The sequence below is a fragment of the Theropithecus gelada genome, chromosome 1 (assembly GCF_003255815.1).
Source record: "Theropithecus gelada isolate Dixy chromosome 1, Tgel_1.0, whole genome shotgun sequence".
Classification (NCBI taxonomy): domain Eukaryota; kingdom Metazoa; phylum Chordata; class Mammalia; order Primates; family Cercopithecidae; genus Theropithecus; species Theropithecus gelada.
In genome coordinates this window covers 16,286,378-16,307,981 of record NC_037668.1, presented here as the reverse complement: position 1 = coordinate 16,307,981, position 21,604 = coordinate 16,286,378, and the positions used below count along the sequence as shown (strand labels likewise).

The 21,604-nt window shown below is 50.6% G+C and overlaps 2 protein-coding genes across 10 annotated transcripts in view; one reads left to right on the top strand and one right to left on the bottom strand.

Moving 5' to 3' along the window:
- The first annotated feature begins 1,940 nt into the window (after positions 1-1,940).
- On the top strand, positions 1,941-11,755 carry CERS2 (ceramide synthase 2). 4 transcript variants are annotated; one of them, XM_025378761.1, is made up of 12 exons: positions 1,941-2,320; positions 7,853-8,026; positions 8,432-8,549; positions 8,743-8,861; positions 9,066-9,123; positions 9,227-9,277; positions 9,457-9,549; positions 9,734-9,862; positions 10,073-10,179; positions 10,311-10,464; positions 10,653-10,810; positions 11,177-11,753. In XM_025378761.1, the coding sequence occupies exons 2-11, from the start codon at positions 7,854-7,856 to the stop codon at positions 10,791-10,793; spliced, it is 1,143 nt and encodes a 380-aa protein (XP_025234546.1). In that variant the 5' UTR covers positions 1,941-2,320; position 7,853; the 3' UTR covers positions 10,794-10,810; positions 11,177-11,753. The 4 variants fall into 4 exon arrangements, with proteins under 4 accessions (XP_025234546.1, XP_025234538.1, XP_025234554.1 ...); XM_025378753.1 differs by having other exon boundaries at positions 10,653-11,755; XM_025378769.1 differs by having other exon boundaries at positions 7,813-8,026; positions 10,653-11,755.
- A 445-nt stretch (positions 11,756-12,200) lies between these two features.
- The window catches only part of SETDB1 (SET domain bifurcated 1), a 40,897-nt gene continuing 31,493 nt past the window's right edge, over positions 12,201-21,604 (bottom strand). For 4 of the 6 annotated variants that reach the window (XM_025378640.1, XM_025378648.1, XM_025378616.1 and 1 more), the window contains 8 exons: positions 18,157-18,326; positions 16,028-16,656; positions 14,741-14,769; positions 14,177-14,309; positions 13,761-13,926; positions 13,194-13,405; positions 12,856-12,944; positions 12,201-12,691 (listed from right to left, as the gene is read on the bottom strand). In XM_025378640.1, coding sequence (XP_025234425.1) covers positions 12,574-12,691; positions 12,856-12,944; positions 13,194-13,405; positions 13,761-13,926; positions 14,177-14,309; positions 14,741-14,769; positions 16,028-16,656; positions 18,157-18,326 — 1,546 coding nt within the window. In that variant the 3' untranslated portion in view covers positions 12,201-12,573. The remainder of the gene's footprint in view (positions 12,692-12,855; positions 12,945-13,193; positions 13,406-13,760; positions 13,927-14,176; positions 14,310-14,740; positions 14,770-16,027; positions 16,657-18,156; positions 18,327-21,604) is intronic. The other 2 variants (XM_025378658.1, XM_025378632.1) reach the window with 2 other exon arrangements.

Below are 21,604 nucleotides of genomic sequence, written 5' to 3'. Positions count from 1 at the left end.
AAAGGAAAAAAAAAGAAAGAAAGGAAAGAAAGATACAATGGAAGATATGCTAATAAGGGAGGGAGGAGAAAACGTGGCTGGAGGGGTTGCTGGAAACTGGGAAATCAGGCAGGCCTGGGGCTTAGAAAAGCCTGGAGAAGGCCGGGCGCGGTGGCTCACGCCAGTAATCCCAGCACTTTGGGAGGCCGAGGCGGGCAGATCACAAGGTCAGGAGAACGAGACCACGGTGAAACCCCGTCTCTACTAAAAATACAAAAAATTAGCCGGGCGCGGTGGCCGGCGCCTGTAGTCCCAGCTACTCAGGAGGCTGAGGCAGGAGAATGGCGTGAACCCGGAAGGCGGAGCTTGAAGTGAGCCGAGATCGCGCCACTGCACTCCAACCTGGCGACGGAGCGAGACGCCGTCTCAAAAAAAAAAAAAAAAAAAAAAAGCCTGGAGAAGCCCTCGGAGCTGGTTAGGGACCACCACTCCCATCTTTCCCATGGTGTGCCTGGGCTGCGCATCCCCGTGAAAAGAGAGGCAGAACAAGCGGGTCGGACAGCCTCCTTACCCTACAGAAAGGGCCTGAGATGAGGGATGGGCCCTCCAACAGGATTAGTGGGGGTTGCACTCCTTCCTACCAGGACTTGACCAGATAAACGGGAAACAAGCTAGTGTCAGAGGCTCTGATGGCGACAGCGTAAAAAAGGCAACACTTCATCTAGGTTAGAAATTTGACAAAAGTACCTCTCCATGGAGTAAGCTGCAGCTCTCCCTGTATAGGAGCCCTCAAATACATCTTAGTCATCATTCGTTCCCGTTAGGAGTTAAGACCAGCTTTCTAGGAAAAACATGTTGCATCTTCCAACAGTAATTACTTCCGAAACAATAATTTTACCACACAACTCTAGGGGAAAACTTTTTTTTTTTTTTTAATTTATAAAGGAGATGGGGGGGTCTCACTATATTAATCAGGCTGGTCTTGAACTCCTGACCTCAAGTGATCTGCCTGCTTCGGCCTCCCCAGGTGCTGGGATTACAGGCATGAGCCACCGCGCCAGGCCAAGGGGAGAACACATTTTTTTTTTTTTTTTTTTTCCTGAGACGGAGTCTCGCTCTGTCGCCCAGGCTGGAGTGCAGCAGCGAGATCTCGGCGCACTACAAACTCCACCTCCAGGGTTCAAGCGATTCTCATGCCTCAGCCTCCCGAGTAACTGGGATTACAAGAGCATGCCACCGTGCCCAGCTAAGTTTTGTATTTTTAGTAGAGACGGGGTTTCACCATGTTGGCCAGGCTGGTCTCAAACGCCTGACCTCAGACGATCTGCCCGCCTCAGCCCCCCAAAGTGCTGGGATCACAGGCGTGAGCCACCACGCCCGTCCGGGAAACACTTTTTAACACGAAATCGAATACGGATAAAGGTAGTGTCATTTGAAAACTCAAATACATTTTACAAAACAAAAGTTGGGGTGGCTCTTTGAGACAGGGCCCTCGGGTGTGCGCACATTCGGGTTTGCTCTTCCTTGCCAGCGGGGTGGGTCCCGTAGCACCTGGGTGGAAAGTCCGCAGCTTTTACGGCGGGGTAGGCGAGGGTCGCCCGAGAGGTCGCAGGCTCTGACTGGGTCTGGAGGCTCGGCTGCTTGGGTCTGCCCTGGAGAGGTTTTCAGCTTCGGCGCGAGGCACTTGGGCAGGACCCCCAGGCTGCGCCCTCCTCCGCCCGCGCCCCGTGGGGCTGGAAGTGGGAATGTGCCCACTCCGGCGGGGACCCGGGGCCGCACAGCAGTTGGGGGTGGGTGGGGGTGGGTAGCAGTGAGGGGGCAGGGACGCCGCCGCTCGGAGCCCGGGACCCCGCGGCATCCAGTGCGTCTGTGTCGGTCCCGGTGGGAGACCTCCCACCCCGAAAACAGACCGAAGCGGCCGGAGGAGCCCGCACCCGCCTCCCCACGTCGGGGGCTTCTCTAGCGCACGGTGACGGGCGTGGGCGTGGCTGGAGGCCCGGGAGCGGAGGGCTGGGGTCCCGGCTCCCGCGCCGGGGCGGAGGGGCAGCCGCAGCGCAACGGCCCGCCCCGCCCTCGCCTCGCGTCCACGCCCAGCCTCCCGGCCCCTGGGCTGCTCGCGGCCTTTCTTTCCCGGCTGGGCTCGGGCTCAGCTCGACTGGGCTCGGCGGGCGGCGGCGGCGGCGGCGGGCGGAGGAGGGAGGGCGAGGGCGGGCGCGGGCCGGCGGGCGGGCGGAAGAGGGAGGAGAGGCGCGGGGAGCCAGGCCTCGGGGCCTCGGAGCAGCCACCCGAGCAGACGGATCACACGGAGCAGCGGCCCCGGCCCCGCCGGATCTGCAGCCGAGTGAGTCGGGGCCCCCGCCCGGCGCCCGATCCCCGCGCGGGGGTGGGAAGGGGCTGCGGAAAAATTGGGAGCCCCGGAGGCCGCTTTGTCGCAGGGCGGCGGAGGGGCCGGGCTGGGGAGGCCGCGGGGCCGGGGCGGGGGGCGGCGCTGGCGGGGTCGCTGCGGGCGCTCATGGCGGCGGCCGGGGAGGGCGGGCGCAGCGCCTCAAGGGAGCGGCCGGGGCCGGCGGGCCTGGCGCCGCGGAGTCCGCGGTAGCGCCGCCCCGAGCCGGAGGAGCCCTCCTGGGCAACAGGTAGGGCGGGAGGTGGGGACGCGGGGGCTGCGGGCGACGGGGCCGAGCCGCGGGCGCCCCTTTGTTGGAAGTGGAGGAGCCTGGTGACCATTGGCGCGAGAGCCTCCACCCTGGCAGCGGTCCGCGGGGTTGCCCCGGCCTGGACGCGCCCTGTGGCTCGGGTGGGAGGAGAGGGGAGGGCCCTGCCCCGTTTTCTTCCTACCGGCCCACGGTGCCCACCTCGCAGGCGAGGTCAGAGCTTCCATGTGCTTAACGGGAAACAGGAAGGAGCGGCCCAGAGCGCCTGCCCCGGCCCGGCAGGGCTAAGGCATACCGTTATGAGGTGTGGATGGCTGGCAAGGGAGCTCCTGGTGGAACTGGCTTTCTGGGCCGTAGCTTGTTAATCACCAGAGGCCCGTGGCAAGTGGGTTGACTGCAGGTGTAGAGCATTCATCTTTAGCCTGCAGTTGGAGTTTCTCCCTCCCTAAGCCTGGCTCCTGGCATCAAAACCTGGTTTCAGTCACCTGAGTTGCCAGGCCCAGGTTCAGGGGGTTCTGAGGATCGTGACGAATGCAGTGCTCCCCTGTTCCTGGAGAACTGAGTCCCAGCAGGCCTCCAGCAGGCAGTCACCCCCATATCTGTGCTGGGGCAGGGGTGGGTGGGGGTTGCTGCCCCATACCGGAGTCGGGGTGACTGCACCTGGGTGTGAGTGGCTGCACATGTAAAGGGGCTCCTAAGGGTAAGGACTTGTCTGCAGCCCTGTCCCTGAGGACCTGGCCCTGAGCATACCATGATCTGCACAGTCTGTGTTCCAGAGAGAGATCATTTTCTCCCCTGGTCCCCTACTCCCCTCACTGGGGCCTCTGGCCAGATTTTCCCCTGGGAGGAAGGGCCTCCTTTTCCCCCTGTCACTGTCCACAGGCTGGCTGATCCTTCACTGTGTCCTTCAGCACCGCCCCAGCTGTCTCTTAAACCCACCGGCCTCTCCCTGCCCCTGGGGCCATAGTCTCCTGCAGTGTTTGGGTCTGTGGAGGCCTTTGGTGGGACTTTCCAGACAAGCTGTAGGCCAGATGGGGCTGAGGACTGCTGTTCTGACCGCCTTTCACCCACCTCTTCTTACAATCTGGCTTATTTTGAGGCCCATCCTGCAGCCTGGAGGGATAACACACCATGGCCTGTCAACTTCTAGTTCATGACCTGCTGCTGTTGCCTGAAAAAAGTTTTCAACAAGGAAGAGACTATTCAGGACTTCTTCAGTGGAAGCAGGGAGCCCGTGGGACCTTTGTCACTCCTCCCTTGTCAACAACCCCTTTCTATTTTCCTCAGTTATTCCTCCAAACTGTGAGAGCCAGTCAGACTGACCACATGGAGTCGGGGAGAATTCCTTCCTCTCAGGCCCAAACAGCTGCCCTCTCAGCCCTTTGGATCTACAAACTCCCGTGGGGACCCTCTGCACCTTTCATCCACCTAGAGGGGTCTTGTGGGGATGTCAGTCAGAGTTGGGGCAAAGGTTGGGGCTGGGCAGAGTCCTGCTCAAGTTCCTGTTAATCCAATGCCAGTTAAATCCCTGCTCTTCTGGCCCCTCTCCAGGCTGTGCCTCAGAAAGTGGCATCTGTGCCTCTAAGGCAGGTGTGTGTGAGAGAGCGTAGACAGATACCATGTCTCTTCATGTGTATGGGGGAAGTCTGGGTGGAAAAGTGTTTGTAGATGTGATTTTCTCCACAAGAAGTCAAGTAACTGCCCTGAAGGCCCAGCGGGCCTGGAAAAACATTGTTGTCTCCTTACCCTGTGTAAACTTCACCTTTTCTTGCCCCAGCCTTTTGTTTATGGGGTCTTGCTCGGATCCGTATGCTGGTGCTAAGAGGCCTCCCCAGCACCGCCACAGGGACCCAACTCTTTGGTTCTGTGGGGATGTGTAAGTGAGGCCGGCCAGGCCCCTGCTGCCCTCCCCTCCCCTCATGTTGAGTCAGAGGTCCTGACCCTGCTGAATCTGGGGCCTCCCTGCTGGGGAGATGGGGGTAGTGCCTCTCTGCTAATGGAGGTACAGGACCACCAGGGAGGGCTGTGGTCATGGGAAGCCTGCAACCTCGGTGTAAAAGCCTCCATTAATCTGCATTTCCCAAGTCTTCCACTTTCCCTGCTTGGAGTGGAAGAGGACAGGTGCTATCTCATCTTGGGGATGAGGAAGTTGCACTGCCCAGGTGTCTGCCCTTGACCATGCTCTAGTGCCTACTTTGTCTGCCCCCCTACCCCGGCCCCCCACCCCCACCCCCTGCTTTGCAGGCATGAGACATTCCTGGGCCCCAGGAGTCCAGCAGGGGCTCCACCCTCCCTCTGTGACTCCAGCCTGCCGCCTGACTAGAGAAACATCCCTGCCAGTTTTCACTGACCTGGCTAGGGATGGGATCCAAAGTCTAGGACTGCCGGGGCAACACGGTACCTTTGGCTTTACATTTCCCTGGAGAAGCTGGGCTCCAAGAGACAGCAGTCAGGTGACTGGGTCAGGCTGCTTTCTCGCTTCCAATCAGGCTGAGCAAAAAGTGGAAAGAGGGGGTCACGTGCACACATCAAGGTGTTCCACATTGTCCCGTCTCTGTGCAGTTTCTACTCTTGTCCCTTCTCTATTCAATTTTCTACAACTTTTCTCTAGGAAAAAAGTGTGTGTGTGTTTGTGTGGGGAAAGTTCCGCTGTGGATAATTACATTTAATTTTGTTCAGTTCAGAAGGCTTCCATCTGTTTAATTAAATATTTATTCTGGCTGAGGTGGAGGGGGCAGGGGCAGTGCCTGGAATGTGTGTGTGTGATTTGGGGGAGGAGGAGGGGAGAAGGTGGAGCTGAAGCTCCTTTACTGGCAGTGCTGACTTCTGATTTCATCCGAGAGAGCAGTGACCAGGAGTGGGGACAAGGGGGTAAAAGTCCTTGAGCTGGAATACTGATCCATGACAGGCTGAGGGATTTCGCAAGGGCTTCTGTGGTGGGTGGGGGTGGAGCGGGAGCTGTCAGAGCAGCAGCAGGACCAGCCCAGCCCAGCTGTGGTCTCAGGCTCTTTCTTCAGTCAGTGGCACCAACTAGTCTCTAGGTCACGGTGGATAACAATCTCACCACTCTCTTTTCTTCCTGTCTCTGCTTTCACTTTCTGGGCCAGCCTAAATCCCACTGCCTCACTTCCTTCCCAGGAGGGGAACAAGGGGTGGGGAGCCTGGAAAAGACTGTCCTCGTCATCCTGCTGCAGCTTCTTGCTGAGTCCTAGGATTGCCAGGTGTTGTGCTGGACCCAGCATCCCTGGCTCTTCTGGACCATCTTGCCGCTCCTCTCAGCTCCAAGCAGCTGCTCTTCCCTCGTGAGCCACACACAGACCGTTCCTTCCCTCCTCTGGGTATCCAAGTGGTCACTCCCACCATGTTGTTCCTCTTTCAGTTGGGGGAGAAGGTTTACATAGCGGCTCTTTCCTAGACTGAGGGGGTATGGGTGTTCCCCTGCAGACTAGGATTTTATTTTCTGGATGAGCATTTATACGAAATAGCTCTGACCAGGCACAGTGGCTCATGCCTGTAATCCTAGCACTTTGGGAGGCCAAGGCCGGCAGGTTGCTTGAGCCCAGGAGTTCAAGACCAGCCTGGGCAACATGGCAAAACCGTTTCTACCAAAAAAAAAAATTCAAAAATTAGCCAGATGTGGTGCTTGCTACTCGGTAGTGCGTGCTACTTATAGCCCCAGCCACTCGGGAGACTGAAGCGGGAGGGGAGGATGGCTTGAACCTGGGAGGTGGAGGTTGCAGTGAGCCATTATTGTACCACTGCACTCCAGCTTGGGTGACAGAGGAAGACCCTGTCTCAAAAGAAAATAAAAGAATAGCTCTTAATTCCACCAGATGTATTGGTCTGCTCTCTTGGTTCCCTGCCCTATAATCCCTGACTCTTTGCAGCCCTACCTTCACTTTTCTTTCTGAAGAGTTATACATAGGGTCCTTCTGCCTTATGTGTAGGGACTAGATGGCTTGGCATGGAGTGTCAACCTTGTGTGCAGTTCGATGTCCAGTGATTGTGGAGCTCAGCATCATTTGGGGACATAATTTTGCTTTATCCTGGCTTTATTTATTTATTTATTTTTAAAGACATAGTCTCTGTTACCCAGGCTGGAGTGCAGTGGCGAGATCACGGCTCACTGCAACCTTCACCTCCCAGGCTCAAGTGATCCTCCCACCTCAGCCTCCCAAGTAGCTGGGATTACAGGCATGTGCCACCACACTCAGCTAATTTTTGTACTTCTTGTAGAGATGGGGTTGCACCGTGTTGCCCAGGCTGGTCTCAAACTCCTGAGCTCAAGTGATCAGACTGCCTCGGCCTCCCAAAGTGCTGGGATTACAGGCATGAGCCACTGCCTAGCCTACCCTGTCTCTTCAATTTTTCTTTAGGGACCTGCTACTCAGATGGGTTGTAGGTTGTAGGGAAGAGGAAGAAGGATTTGCCTCAGCCCTGCAGTGTTTTGGGGCACCCCCTGGAAGCTTTCAGCTAAGTTGGCTTGGAGGCTTGAGGAAATGGCCAGAGCATGGGGGGATAAGGGAGGGACTTTACTCAGATTGTTGGCTATAGTTTCTAGGGCCAGGTCCTGCCTGTCTTCCTGGTTGAGATAGAAAAATGACAAGACCCCCAAGGTTCTCCCCCCCTCCCGAAATCAGAGGTTGTAAGGACCTCAAGTTTCTTAATTCCAGGGAATCACATCTGCAGGTTGCTGTAGACGATAAATGTTTTTTGTTGGTTTGTTTTTTTTTTTTTTTTTGAGATGGAGTCTTGCTCTATCACCCAGGCTGGAGTGCAATGGCATGATTTCGGCTCACTGCAACCTCCACCTCCTGGGTTCAAGTGATTCTCCTGCCTCACCCATTCGAGTAGCTGGGACTATAGGCGCCCGCCACCATACCCAGCTAATTTTTTGTATTTTTAGTAGAGATGAGGTTTCGCCATGTTGGCCAGGCTGGTCTGGATCTCCTGACCTCGTAATCTGCCAGTCTCGGCCTCCCAAAGTGCTGGGACCACAGGTGTGAGCCACCACGCCCAGCCTGACAGTAAATGTTAAAACTGGAAAGCCACCATATTACAGATGAGGAAACTGATTTGCCCAAGGCTGCATAGCCAGGATAGGAATCTAGAGTTCGACTCTGCCCCCTTCTCCTTTTGATACACTCTGAAAACTTTCATTCATCTATCTCTTCCCCCATAGCTACTTCCTCTTGATGCCCTCCCCTTTGCCTCTCACTCAGGATGCTCCAGACTTTGTATGATTACTTCTGGTGGGAACGCCTGTGGCTGCCTGTGAACTTGACCTGGGCCGATCTAGAAGACCGAGATGGACGTGTCTATGCCAAAGCCTCAGATCTCTATATCACGCTGCCCCTGGCCTTGCTCTTCCTCATCGTTCGATACTTCTTTGAGCTGTAAGCATGCCAGCGTACCCTCATGCCTTCCCCAGTTGCCAGTTGTAGTTTCTTGGACTTCAAGTTTGTTCCTTGCTATTTAATTAGCCCTAGACCCTGATGTTCTGGCTACTCAGGTTCCTGCCCACTGTGCACCCCCTCCCCTGAAGGCACCATTGTCTTCCTGAAGGCTCAGCACCCCCAGGCCCTTTCCATCAATGGTTATTTGTTCTCACCCTCCACCCGCCACCCGCCTGGCCACTAGTGAACACACAGGCAGCTTTGTCAGCTGTGGGCAGCCCTGGAGGCTAGAGAAAAGGGGGTTGCCAGGAAGCTGGGGAAACTGAGGCCAGGGTAAAGTTGCCTTAGCTTGCAGCCCTTTCCCTTCCCAGCAAGCTAGATACCTTACTTATATCCCTTTCCCAGGTACGTGGCTACACCACTGGCTGCTCTCTTGAACATAAAGGAGAAAACCCGACTGCGGGCACCTCCCAATGCCACCTTGGAACATTTCTACCTGACCAGTGGCAAGCAGCCCAAGCAGGTATGAGCTGCATGCTGCCCTGACTCTGGGAATCACTGGGTTTGGTGGGGAGGGGAGAGGGTTTGAATGTTCGCCCCAGCAGGTGAAGAGATGGGGAAGCAGTGGTGCTGACTGAGCTTGTTACTGGGAGAGGCTGGGGGTGCTGCTGAGTTCCGAAGGTAAACATAACAATGGGCTTCTTCACTATGCCCAGGTGGAGGTAGAGCTTTTGTCCCGGCAGAGCGGGCTCTCTGGCCGCCAGGTAGAGCGTTGGTTCCGCCGCCGCCGCAATCAGGACCGGCCCAGTCTCCTCAAGAAGTTCCGAGAAGCCAGGTGGGGGAGGCTGGGGCAGGAAAAGCTGGGTGGCAAGCAAGATCCTGATGTGTCTTGCTGGGAGGGATAGGTGGTGGCTATATGCAGGGAGATGTGAGGAGGTGAATTCAGTTATTAATGGTATTGAGGATATCTGCAGGTATTTGGGGGCTGCTGGGGGACTGTGCTGTCCTCTGACCTAGCCATTTCCGCTTCCTTTGCCAGCTGGAGATTCACGTTTTACCTGATTGCCTTCATTGCCGGCATGGCCGTCATTGTGGATGTGAGTGGGGATTACTGGGAGGTGGGAGTAGGTTCTCTGGCAAGGTCAGGTGAGGCCATGGAATTTGGGTTCCTCTTCTTTTAACCTCTCACCATCTCTGCAGAAACCCTGGTTCTATGACATGAAGAAAGTTTGGGAGGGATATCCCATACAGGTATGAGTCTTGCTTCCTCATATGTGGGTGGACTAAGACACACCCCAGTGAAGAGACAGTTTGTGGAATCCATAGCAGAGGGATTAGAGTGATGGGATGAAGAACCTCAGGGACTAGAGGGTTTGTGGAGTGGGGACACCCTTGGGGCTGGTTGCTCTTACCTCTCTCTCCTCTCCCAGAGCACTATCCCTTCCCAGTATTGGTACTACATGATTGAACTTTCCTTCTACTGGTCCCTGCTCTTCAGCATTGCCTCTGATGTCAAGCGAAAGGTGGGTGAAGGGGTTGTGCAATTAAGCCTAAGAGCCAAAATGAGGCCCTGGGATGAACACCCTCTCCTTTGACTTCTGGGTACTCTGAATGGAGCTGTTCGTATAGGGGGAACTAAAGGCAAGGGGGAAGGCATAGTGAGAGCTGGGGAAGAAAAAGTCCCTGGGGCCTGCATCATCTCTGCAGGATTTCAAGGAACAGATCATCCACCATGTGGCCACCATCATCCTCATCAGCTTTTCCTGGTTTGCCAATTACATCCGAGCTGGGACTCTCATCATGGCTCTGCATGACTCTTCCGATTACCTGCTGGAGGTTAGGCTTCCTCAAACCTACAGACCCTGGTGCAGGTTCTTCTGTCCCTTTATTTTCTTTGGGAGGGAGGTGCGGGGTGGGAATTTGGAGGGTGACATTCCTGGGACCAAGGAGGAGGGCACAGAGTCAGTGCTCCTAACTGGAGTGTACATATGAATGTACTTGAGGGAGTCAGGAGCCCATGATGATGGATGGGGGCTCTCTATGCAGTCAGCCAAGATGTTTAACTACGCGGGATGGAAGAACACCTGCAACAACATCTTCATCATCTTCGCCATTGTTTTCATCATCACCCGACTGGTCATCCTGCCCTTCTGGTGAGTAGCCAGCCAGGCTACACTCCTGTTCTGAAGAAATCAGAAGCCTTGCCTTTCTCCTGCTCCTGTATCTCCCTGGTGTCTTACCTGCTCTTGTCCTTGTTTACAATTCTCTCTCCTTGAATCCTCAGGATCCTGCATTGCACCCTAGTGTACCCACTGGAGCTCTATCCTGCCTTCTTTGGCTACTACTTCTTCAATTCCATGATGGGAGTTCTACAGCTGCTGCATATCTTCTGGGCCTACCTCATTTTGCGCATGGCCCACAAGTTCATAACTGGAAAGGTAAAGGCTCTGTCCCCATTGTGTAGGCCTTACTACTCTCTACGACTTCCTGAACTCCCATCTTGCCAGCAATCCTCTAAAAAACTAGTGTGGGGCCTTGGGTATAACAGGAGCAAGCCCTCAGAGAGAAGCAGTCGTTAGGGGTTTGAGGATCTCATGTAATAACCGTTCTTGTCCCTTTTCCACAGGTGGTAGAAGATGAACGCAGTGACCGGGAAGAAACAGAGAGCTCAGAGGGGGAGGAGGCTGCAGCTGGGGGAGGAGCAAAGAGCCGGCCTCTAGCCAATGGCCACCCCATCCTCAATAACCACCATCGTAAAAATGACTGAACCATTATTCCAGTTGCCTCCCAGATTAATGCATAAAGCCAAGGAACTACCCCCCTCCCCGCGCTATAGGGTCACTTTAAGCTCTGGGGAAAAAGGAGAAAGTGAGAGGAGAATTCTCTGCATCCTCCCTCCTTGCTTTTCACCCAGTTGCCTTTAAACCAAATTCTAACCAGCTTATCCCCAGGTAGGGGGACATTGGTTATATTCTGTTAGAGGGGGATGGTTGTATTTTCCTCCCTATCCTCCAAGTTATCCTTTCTACTGCTTTTGAGGCCCTCCCTCAGCTCTCTGTGGGTAGGGGTTACAACTCACATTCCTTATTCTGAGAATTTGGCCCTAGCTGTTTGCCTTTGACTCCCTGACCTCCAGAGTCAGGGTTGTGCCTTATTGTCCCATCTGTGGGCCTCATTCTGCCAAAGCTGGACCAGGGCTCACCTTTCTAAGCTCCCTAAAACTTGGGCCAGAAACCAAAGCTGAGCTGACTTTTAACTTTTTCCCTCTATGACACAAATGAATTGAGGGTAGGAGGGTGCACATAACCCTTACCCTACTTCTGCCAAAAAGTGGGGGCTGTACTGGGGACTGCTCGGATGATCTTTCTTTGTGCTACTTCTTTCAGCTGTCCCTGTAGCCACAGGTCTAAGATCTGACTGCCTCCTCCTTTCTCTGGCCTCTTCCCCTTCCCTCTTCAGCTAGGCTAGCTGGTTTGGAGTAGAATGGCAACTAATTCTAATTTTTATTTATTAAATATTTGGGGTTTTGGTTTTAAAGCCAGAATTACGGCTAGCACCTAGCATTTCAGCAGAGGGACCATTTTAGACCAAAATGTACTGTTAATGGTTTTTTTTTTAAAAATTAAAAGATTAAATAAAAAATATTAAATAAAACATGGCAACAAGTGTCAGACTATTAGGAATTGAGAAGGGAGATCAACTAAATAAACGAAGAGAGTCTTTCTTATGCCTTCCTTGCAGTTATGTAACATTTTCTTTTTTAAATTTCACATGCATGTAATTCCAGCACTTTGGGGGGCCAAGGAGGGTGGATCACTAGAGGTCAGGCGTTTGAGACCAGCCTGGCCAACATGGCGAAACCCCATCTCTACTAAAAATACACACATTTAGCTGGGCGTGATGGCAGGCGCCTGTAATCCCAGCTACTTGGGAGGCTGAGGCAGGAGAATCACTTGAACCTGGGAGGCAGAGGCTGCAGTGAGTCGACATAGCGCACTGCACTCTAGCCTGGGTGACAGAGCGAGAACTCCATCTAAAATAATTCACGTGCAAGAAGCAAAGGTAGACAAGATAGAATATTAATGACAGCAGCCCACGGGGGAGGATTGGGATAGTATCTCACTGAAAGATCCAGATTTGGGAGTATCGGGCTGAAAGAAACGAAATCACAACCTTAGTTTTATCATATTGTTAAAAGACTTTCAAGAAATAATACAAACTGGAGATAGTAGATACACAGGCTCCATTCTAAGAACAAAGTCTGTTAGAAGCAGGAACACTTGGACAAATGTGGGATGGGAGGGATGTCAGGCCTAGGTTAGAGTGGTGATCTCTCCCCACCCTTTAGGGCCTTTGGAGGTGGAGAAGGGATCCTGCCTGCTAGCACCACATTGGAAAGGATCATCTGGTCCAGAACCCCTATTTCTATCTACTAGGAGCTGGGGGGAGTAGCTAGACCAGAGACTTCGAGTCAGGGTTCAACAATCAGGAAGACCCAGTTCCTGAGGAAACGACAGTTCAAGAAGGGTTGGGAAGAAGGCTGTCCTCTAAAGAAGACGTCCTCTGCATTCAATGGCCCCACAGCAACAGAGCAGCTCCTTGCCTTCCACACTGCCCACCTCGTAGTTGTAGTCCCAAGTAAGTTCTGTCCCAGCCCGGATTCTTCTGAAGAGGAAGAAAAAGGATGGTGTGTGGCGAAGACAGCAGATAACCCAGGCCCTTGGGGTTACTGAATATGTAGGTGAAGTTGCATCATGAATGGAGGAGGGGCCCTTGGAACTTCAGTGGTCCTTGCCCCTCCCCAGTCATCCCCTTTCCTGACTCCTTACTTGCTGGCAAAGAAGGCCACCCAGGGGAAGCGAAGATCATGGGTATCCACGAAGACATTCTGGACAAACAGGTTGGGGCTGCAACTGTGCTGTTGGTTTAAGGACAGGATCAAATAAGAGCCAGGGAAACTGAATCTGGCTTTGCAGGGAGAGTGAGAGAAGAAAAATGCTGTCTGACCCTCCCCATTATAACAGATGCTTTTAAAGAAAGCTACCTCTTTAAGATCCTTTGAGATCAAGAGTTTATAACAAGAAAAGGTGGGCTTATAGAGTATGTTAAAAGAAATTTGAGGACTATGGGATAATCCAGCATCTAGAGGTGGGGAGAGGGGTCTCACGTTGAGGTAGCGGCCCAGGTTGCCTTCAAGCTTGGCATCGATGATGTAGCAAGACTCCTCGCCATCGTAGAATTGGCGTGTATTCTTACGAACAGGTGCACTCTCCCCCTTGTCCACAGAGGCCATGTTGGTTGATTTAATTGCAATCCCATGGGTTGATTTAAGGGCAAAGCCTCGGGTTGACTTTACTGCCACTTGACGCTTCATTGGACCTGGACAGGAGGGAGAATGGGGTCAGGACCCATCCCAACTCACGAATGGACATTCTACCCCCGTTTCTCTCCCAACATTGCAGCTGAGAAACACCAATAAGCTGGAACTCAAAGATCCTAAGTGGCAGTTTTTTCCCAAGCATAATTAGATCTGAGGGGAAAAGAGTAGCAAACCGGAAATGAGAGAGGATGTGTCAAAGAATAGTTTAGCTCGGAGTCAGAAAGCCCTCCCAGAGATGCTCCAATTCTTAGGATCTGAATTTTTACCCGCTACTTCTTTAGCTTCCTTAAAAAATGCTCTATCCCAAGTTTCTTACTATTTCTTCCCACCACTCCCAACATTTTTCCAGGCTACCAGTCATGTTCTTCTTGTCCTCAAAGTCATCCCCTTCAGAGCCAGAGGAGATGGTCTGGATATCATCACTGTCAACCGCTGTAGCCGAAGTCTGACCAGCAGTGGGCTTTCGGCTGGTCCCACTTTCCCCCTCACTTTCTGTGCTGCTGGACAGTGTCAGGACATCCTGGGGAATCAGAGGGTAAGAAGGAAGAGAAGTAAATGGGAAGGGCTCCTTAAAGTCCTTGCTGTTACCCATGGTCTAGCAGGAAGGGGCAATGGCAAGAGGAGGCTTAGATGCTGGATGAAAGAAAATAAGGCAGGAAGTCAAGGCTAAAGAAGTAGAAGGCCTAACAGTAATTATAGTGAAGGACTTGATGAGGTGACAATGGCCCGTGTTCCTTTATTAGACTCAGAAGCTTGAGAAGGTCACTTACATCAGGGTTGGACTGAGCAGAAGCCATGAGTCGTCGGCTTTGATGCATACTAGTCTTACTAGGTGGGCGGCGAAGTCCTTCAGGCTTCACGGGAGAAGGATTGTAACCGTAGTTTCGAGAGCTTTCAGTAACTCTGATGGGAGGGGAAGGAATGAGGCCAACAGGTTACTGGCTGTTTCTTAGGCTTCTAGCCTAGATTTGAGAGAAGGCAGATTTGGAAACAGGTCAAAAAGGCACTGGGCCGGATGCGGCAGCTAATGCCTGTAATCCCAGCAATTTGGGAGGCTGAGGATCCCCTTTGGGAGCATCGCTTGAGCCCAGGAGTTCAAGACCAGTTTGGGAAACATGGTGAAACCCCGTGTCTACAAAAAATAGAAAAACTAGCCACATGTGGTGGTGCACGCCTGTAGTCCCAGCTACTAGGGAGGCTGAGGTAGCAGAATCTCTTGAGCCTAGGAGGGGGAAGTTGCAATGAGCTGAGATTACGCCAATGCACTCAGCCTGGGTGACAAAGCAAGACTCTGTCTTAAAACAAAACAAAACAAATGAACAAAAGGCACTTACACTGACATCTTGTTTCGGTCGTCAGGGTCCTGGAAAAGAACAAGTGAAGGGTTAAATGCTTTCACAGCCTAAAGTTAACAAGTCCAATAATCAGACTTCAAATGACCTCCAAAGATAACATCAGCCAGTGACAGGTACACATTCTAAAGTGGGGTGGGTAAACCACTCTGCAACTTGACAGCAATCTTCACTACATTCTCTGGCTGGAGCCTTTAAGCCTTCTCAGTGATGGGGCTTAATGCTCATGGAAAATACCACGAGCAGGCTTACAACAACCAGGGACAGTTTTACCATCTGTAATGTGGAAAGCATCAACATCATCAAAGAGATACTTAAAATCAATTATTGTTTCTCTACTTTAGTACAAGTAAACAATGATGTGAATAACTTGAAACAGCATTTAACATTAAATCTTATGAATCTTTCATTTTGGAATTAATCAGATACTTGTCCACCCTCTACCACCAGGCATGTGGATTTTATTTATTTATTTTTTTTAATTTTTTTTTGAGATGGAGTCTCGCTCTGTCGCCCGGGCTGGAGTGCAGTGGCCGGATCTCAGCTCACTGCAAGCTCCGCCTCCTGGGTTTATGCCATTCTCCCGCCTCAGCCTCCCGAGTAGCTGGGATTACAGGCGCCTGTCACCTCGCCCGGCTAGATTTTTGTATTTTTTAGTAGAGATGGGGTTTCACCGTGTTAGCCAGGATGGCCTCGATCTCCTGACCTCGTGATCCGCCCGTCTCGGCCTCCCAAAGTGCTGGGATTACAGGCTTGAGCCACCGCGCCCGGCCGCATGTGGATTTTAAAATAATTTTTTTTTTGAGACAGTCTCGTTCTGTTACCCAGGCTGGAGTGCAGTGGTGCGATCTCGTCTCACTGCACCTCTGCCACCCGGGTTCAAGTGATTCTCCTGCCTCAGCCTCCCAAGTAGCTGGAAATACAGGCATGCGCCACCATGCCTGGCTAATTTTTGTATTTTTTAGTAGAGACAGAGTTTCACCATGTTGGCCAGGATGGTCTCCAACTCCTGACCTTCAAGTTATCCACCTGCCTCGGCCTCCCAAAGTGTTGGGATTACAGGTGTGAGCCACCATGCCCGGCCAATAATTTGGTTCTTTAAACAAACACTAGGTATGTGCTAATTAGGGGGAGAGATAACAAGGTGGCCACAGAAATATCCATCAAGTAGAATAATCTACATGCAAAGACTCATGGTGAGACTGCATTAAGTTTGTTACTGCACCAAAGTTAAAGCCATAGCTCTCAGAGTTTTCTGCCACTACTTACCTCTTTCTTGGCCTGCTTGATGTCTCCCTCATCCTTGATGCCTAGTCCTGAGGTGGAGGCCTTTTCAGCCTCCATTCGGCTTCCCCCAGCCCGGCCCTCCCCACCTTCATTAGTCTTAAAGGATGAATGGCTATCAGAGTCAGCAAAACCACCTTCACTGACACTATTGCAGCTCAACCATGAGGCCACCTTGTTCTTGGGTGTCTCTTCAGAGGAAGGTGGATTGCAGCCACCTACAGGGATTGGGGGAGGAACAGGAATATGTAGGGGTCCAAGATCTGGGGGGTGGGAGTCCTTGGAAGTTGTCTCAGAGAGTCCGTTCTCTTTCTGGCCCCGGGTCTGTCTCCGGGTAGCATAGCTCCGCCACACTGAACTGGTGCTGAAGTCCTCATCCTTACAGAAGTTATCATCTGAGCTATCATCATTGGACTCTTCAGGGTCCTCTGTACCGCTGTTGCCATCTTCCTGGTCCTTCAAGTCTACACCACTGCTGTCAGAGGAACAGGGGGCATCACTCTCATATCCTTCTTTGAAGTTCTCCACGCTCTCGATATGGTCCAGATTTGCAAAGTACTCATCACCCATTTCCAGACCCTCCTTGTCTGCAAAGTCATCTGTCAGGATTTTGCCTGAGAATGAAGAGAATTAAAGGCCTTCTAGGGTTATGGGGACCTATTAGTTTTTTTGTTTTTTTTTTTTTTCAGATGAAGTCTTGCTCTGTCACCTAGGCTGGAGTGCAGTGGTGCGATCTCGGCTCACTGCAACCTCTGCCTCCCAGGTTCGAGCAATTCTCCTGCCTTAGCCTCCTGATGGGACTACAGGTGCACACCACCACACCTGGCTAATTTTTTTTTGTATTTTTAGTAGAGACAGGGTTTCACCATGTTGGCCAGGTTGGTCTTGAACTCCTGACCTCAGGTGATCTGCCCGCCTCAGCCTCCCAGTGTTGGGATTACAGGTGTTAGCCACCGCACCCGGCCACGGGGACCTATTAGAAAGAATAAGGGTCATTCCATCAATACCCGCTCTACCAGCATATAGAGTCAAAAAGCCTCCATTCTGGTCTCTCATTTCTGTTTTTTTCTGTTTTTGAGTTAGAGTTTCACTTTTGTCACCCAGGCTGGAGGGCAGTGGTATGATCTCGGCTCACTGCAACCTCTGCCTCAAGGGTTCAAGTGATTCTCCTGCCTCAGCCTCCCAAGTAGCTGGGATTACAGGCGTCCACCACCACACCTGGCTAATTTTTGTATTTTTAGTAGACATGGGGTTTCAACCATGTTGGCCAGGCTGGTCTCCAACTCCTGACCTCAGGTGATCCATCCACTTCGGCCTCCCAAAGTTTTGGGATTATAGGCGTGAGCCACCATGCCTGGCCCAGTGTTTCTTTGGTAATACCTCCCTTTGTATCTTAACTATGATAAAGTATGGAGAACTTACTGTCATTTTAAATCTTGCCCTTTCTGTCTTTCCATTTCTTCTACTTTATCAAAAGAGTACTGGGCTATGCTAAAAGATCTCTGAGTGGAGTGACATGGAAGAAAATGATACACTGGACTCTATAATCATGTCTGTCCTCTGAAATATCACCATGTCCAAAATTTCATCCCTTTTCATTCTCTTCTTTGTGAAACACTTGTGTCCCTCTCTGGTCTAGCTAGACAGGTACATCACTCATCACGTTCTTTGTAGAAGTCCCTGGCCGCCTCTTACTCCAGTTCACATATCAAGCACTTTCTTCTTTTTTTTTTTTTTTTTTTTTGAGACGGAGTCTCGCTCTGTTGCCCAGGCTGGAGTGCGGTGGCGCGATCTCGGCTCACTGCAAGCTCCACCTCCCGGGTTCACGCCATTCTCCCGCCTCAGCCTCCGAGTAGCTGGGACTACAGGCGCCCGCCACCACGCCCGGCTAGTTTTTTGTATTTTTAGTAGAGACGGGGTTTCACCATGTTAGCCAGGATGGTCTCGATCTCCTGACCTCGTGATCCACCCGCCTCGGCCTCCCAAAGTGCTGGGATTACAGGCTTGAGCCACCGCGCCCGGCCAGCACTTTCTTCTTATGTTCAATTTGTCTCTGGTTCAATTCCCTACCATGTCCCAATCTCAGGAAACAACCCTTATATTTTATCACCAACCTGCATAAATACAGACAAAAGAGCCTTTGGCAATGTCATCCAAGCAGCGGATACCCCAGCCCTTGTTCTGTGTCTTGAACAGCTGTAGCCGAACTTGTAGTCCATGTTGTACCAACCGGTTTGTGCACATGTTTGGGTCACATTTGCAGCGTTTGTTACACTCATATACCCTGGGAGGAGGTTAGGATAAAATCAATCACGATATGATCACTAGAGCACAATAAATCCATAAAACTGTTGTAATTCTTAAGCTATTATCATTTATAATGTGTTGTAGATAAAGATTAAAAATTAGGTAATGATCTAAGCGAATGGATCTATTGAACTATCTATGCTCTTTGATTCATTTGGAAATATAGCCCAAGGAAAAAATTTAGAGGGTGGAGAAAGATTTAAAGATGTCTATAGCAATACAGCTCATAAAAGTGAATGCTAGAGTGCCTAACACCTGGAGAAAAGCTAAGCAAACTATACTGGGAATACAGATTACAGAGCCATTAAAATAAGCACTATATAGACTGTCAATTTATAGAAGTAGATAAAGACATGTGAGAATAAAGACAAAATAAAGATATGTGAGAAATTCCAGGTGAGGTTTCTTACTAATAACAGCAATAATAATAATAATAGTAATAATAAAAATAAATAAATGTGAGAAAAACAGAGGCCAACATAACACATACGAAAGGGAATAAAGAGATAGGAGGAATTGTGACTAATGTTCATGGTAAAGTTGATTTTCATTCTTTTATTCAGTAAACGTTTATTAAACACCAAGAGCTCTACCAAACACTGGAAACATAACAATGAAAAAGGTCATGGGCGTGGTGGCTCATGCCTGTAATCCCAACACTTTGGGAGGCCAATGTGGGCGGATCACGAGGTCAGGAGATTGAGACCATCCTGGCTAACACGGTAAAACCCTGTCTCTAATAAAAATAAAAAAATTAGCTGGGTGTGGTGGCATGCGTCTGTAGTCCCAGCTACTTGGGAGGCTGAGGCAGAATTCCTTGAACGCGGGAGGCGGAGGTTGCAGTGAGCAGAAATCGCGCCACTACACTCCAACCCGGGAGACGGGGTGTGACTGTCTCAAAAAAAAAAGAAAAAGAAAAAGGGTCATAATTTCTACCCTCGGGCAGCTCATATTCTTTTTTTTTTTTTTGAGACAGAGTTTCGCTCTTGTTGCTCAGGCTGGAGTGCAATGGCGCAATCTCAGCTCACCACAACCTCTGCCTCCCGTGTTCAAGTCATTCTCCTGAATCAGCCTCCCAAGTAGCTGGGATTATTACAGGCATGCGCCACCATGCCTGGCTAATTTTGTATTTTTAGTAGAGTTAGGGTTTCTCCATGTTGATCAGGCTATTCTCGAATTCCCGACCTCACGTCATCTGCCTCCCTTGGCCAACCAAAGTGCTGGGATTACAGGCTTGAGCCACTGCGCCCGGCCCAGGGGAGCTCATATTCTATTTAATTTAAGAATTGGGGCCAGGCGCAGTGGCTCATGCCTGTAATCCCAGCTATTTAGGAGGCTGAGGTGAGAAGATCACTTGAGCCCAGGAGTTCGAGGTTGCAGTGAGCTATGATCACACCACTGCGCTCCAGCCTGAATGACAAAGCAAGTCCATCCCATCTCTGAAAAAGAAAAAAAATTTTAATTATTTTTAAACAACATTAAAGGTAATCAGAGGGATCTAGCACATACCAACATTAAAGGAAGATAACACAGTTATACTAAGAAAACTAATTGTTTCAGGTAACAACGTTTTTGCTCTATATGATTTGCCCAGTGTTAGAATTTTACTTATTTTCTTGGTATGCAAAATTGATGGGAGAAATTTACTTTTGGAAATGATTCAACAGCTCAGTTATTTCATGATTTTAGTCACATCCCTCCAGATAAAGATGGTAAGAGCAGCTTCTACTTAATAAGCATACGATTTGTGTTTGGCACTGTGTGAAAGCCTTATATATACATTTTCACATTCTCTCCTTAAAGCTATGCTAATACAGATGGTCTTTTTTCTTTTTGAGACACAGTCTCGCTTTGTCGCCCAACCTCTGCCTCCTGGGTTCAAGTGATTCTCCTGCCTCAGCCTCCCGAGTGGCTGGGATTATAGGTGCATGCCACCATATCCAGCTAATTTTTGTAATGGAGACAGGGTTTTACCATGTTGGCCAGGCTGGTCTTGAACTCCTGACCTCAAGTGATCCACCTGTTTTGGCCTCCAATTTTTTTTTTTTGAGACATGGTCTTGCTCTGTCACTGAGACTATAGTTCAGTGGCACAACCACAGCTCACTGCAGCCTTGACCTCCTGGGCTCAAGTAATCCTCCTGCCTCAGTCTCCTAAGTAGCTGGGACCACAGCTGCGTGCCACCTTGCCCAGTTAATTCTTAAATTTTTTTTGTACAGACGAGGTCTCATCACGTTGCCCAAGCAAATCTGGAACTATTGGACTCAAGCCATCCTCCCACCATGGCCTCCCAAAGTGGTGGGATTACAGGTGTGAGCCATCATGTCTAGCTTTTTTTTTTTTTCTAACTTTAAAAAAGATTATTTCCCATGTCGGTAATCCTAGCACTTTGGGAGCGAGACTCCATAGCAAAAAAAAAAAAAAAAGGTTATTTCCTTGGTGGTCTAGTGGGTAGAGGGGAAAAAAAGATTATTGAAACGTAATATACACAGAGGAGAATACACATAAGTCTATAGATCAATGAATTTTACAAACTCAGCATACCATGTAACCTGCACCAGATCAAGAAACAACTTTGTTAGATCCTTTAAAACCCCACTGGGGACATGGCTTCCTTCATTATTTTGGGACTTAATTGGCCCTTTCAATTCAGAAACACAGACCCTTCAATTATGGGACACTTTCTGAATTATTTCACTGATGCTTTTCTCCTCCCTGTTCTGTTAATTATGTATCTTGATCACTAGGTTTAATAGTTCACGTGTTTATATATACCAATTAACCATGCTATACTCCACTCTTTTGTTGTCCTCCTCCTCTTTTAGAGATGAGTCAAGCTCTGTCACCCCAGGCTAGTGTTTATGTTAATATCCTGTGTTTACAGTTGATCAAAAAAGATCAGCTCAGTAGGGGCAGGGCTGGAATTTGGACTCAGGTGTAATCATTACCACATGAAACCCTTACAGTAGCTATACTGAGTATCATTCCTTCATTCCCCAAAATTTAAGTGGTTACTATTTTTTTTTTTTTTTTTTTTTTTGTGGCAGAGTCTCTGTTGCCCAGGCCAGAGTGCAGTGGTGGGATCTTGGCTCACTGCAACCTCCACCTCGTGAGTTCAAGTGATTCTCCTGCCTCAGCCTCTGGAGTAGCTGGGATTACAGGCGCCCGCCACCATGCATGGCTAATTTTTGTATTTTTAGTACCAGGGGGGCGGTTTCAACATTTTGGTCAGGCTGGTCTCAAACTCCTGACCTC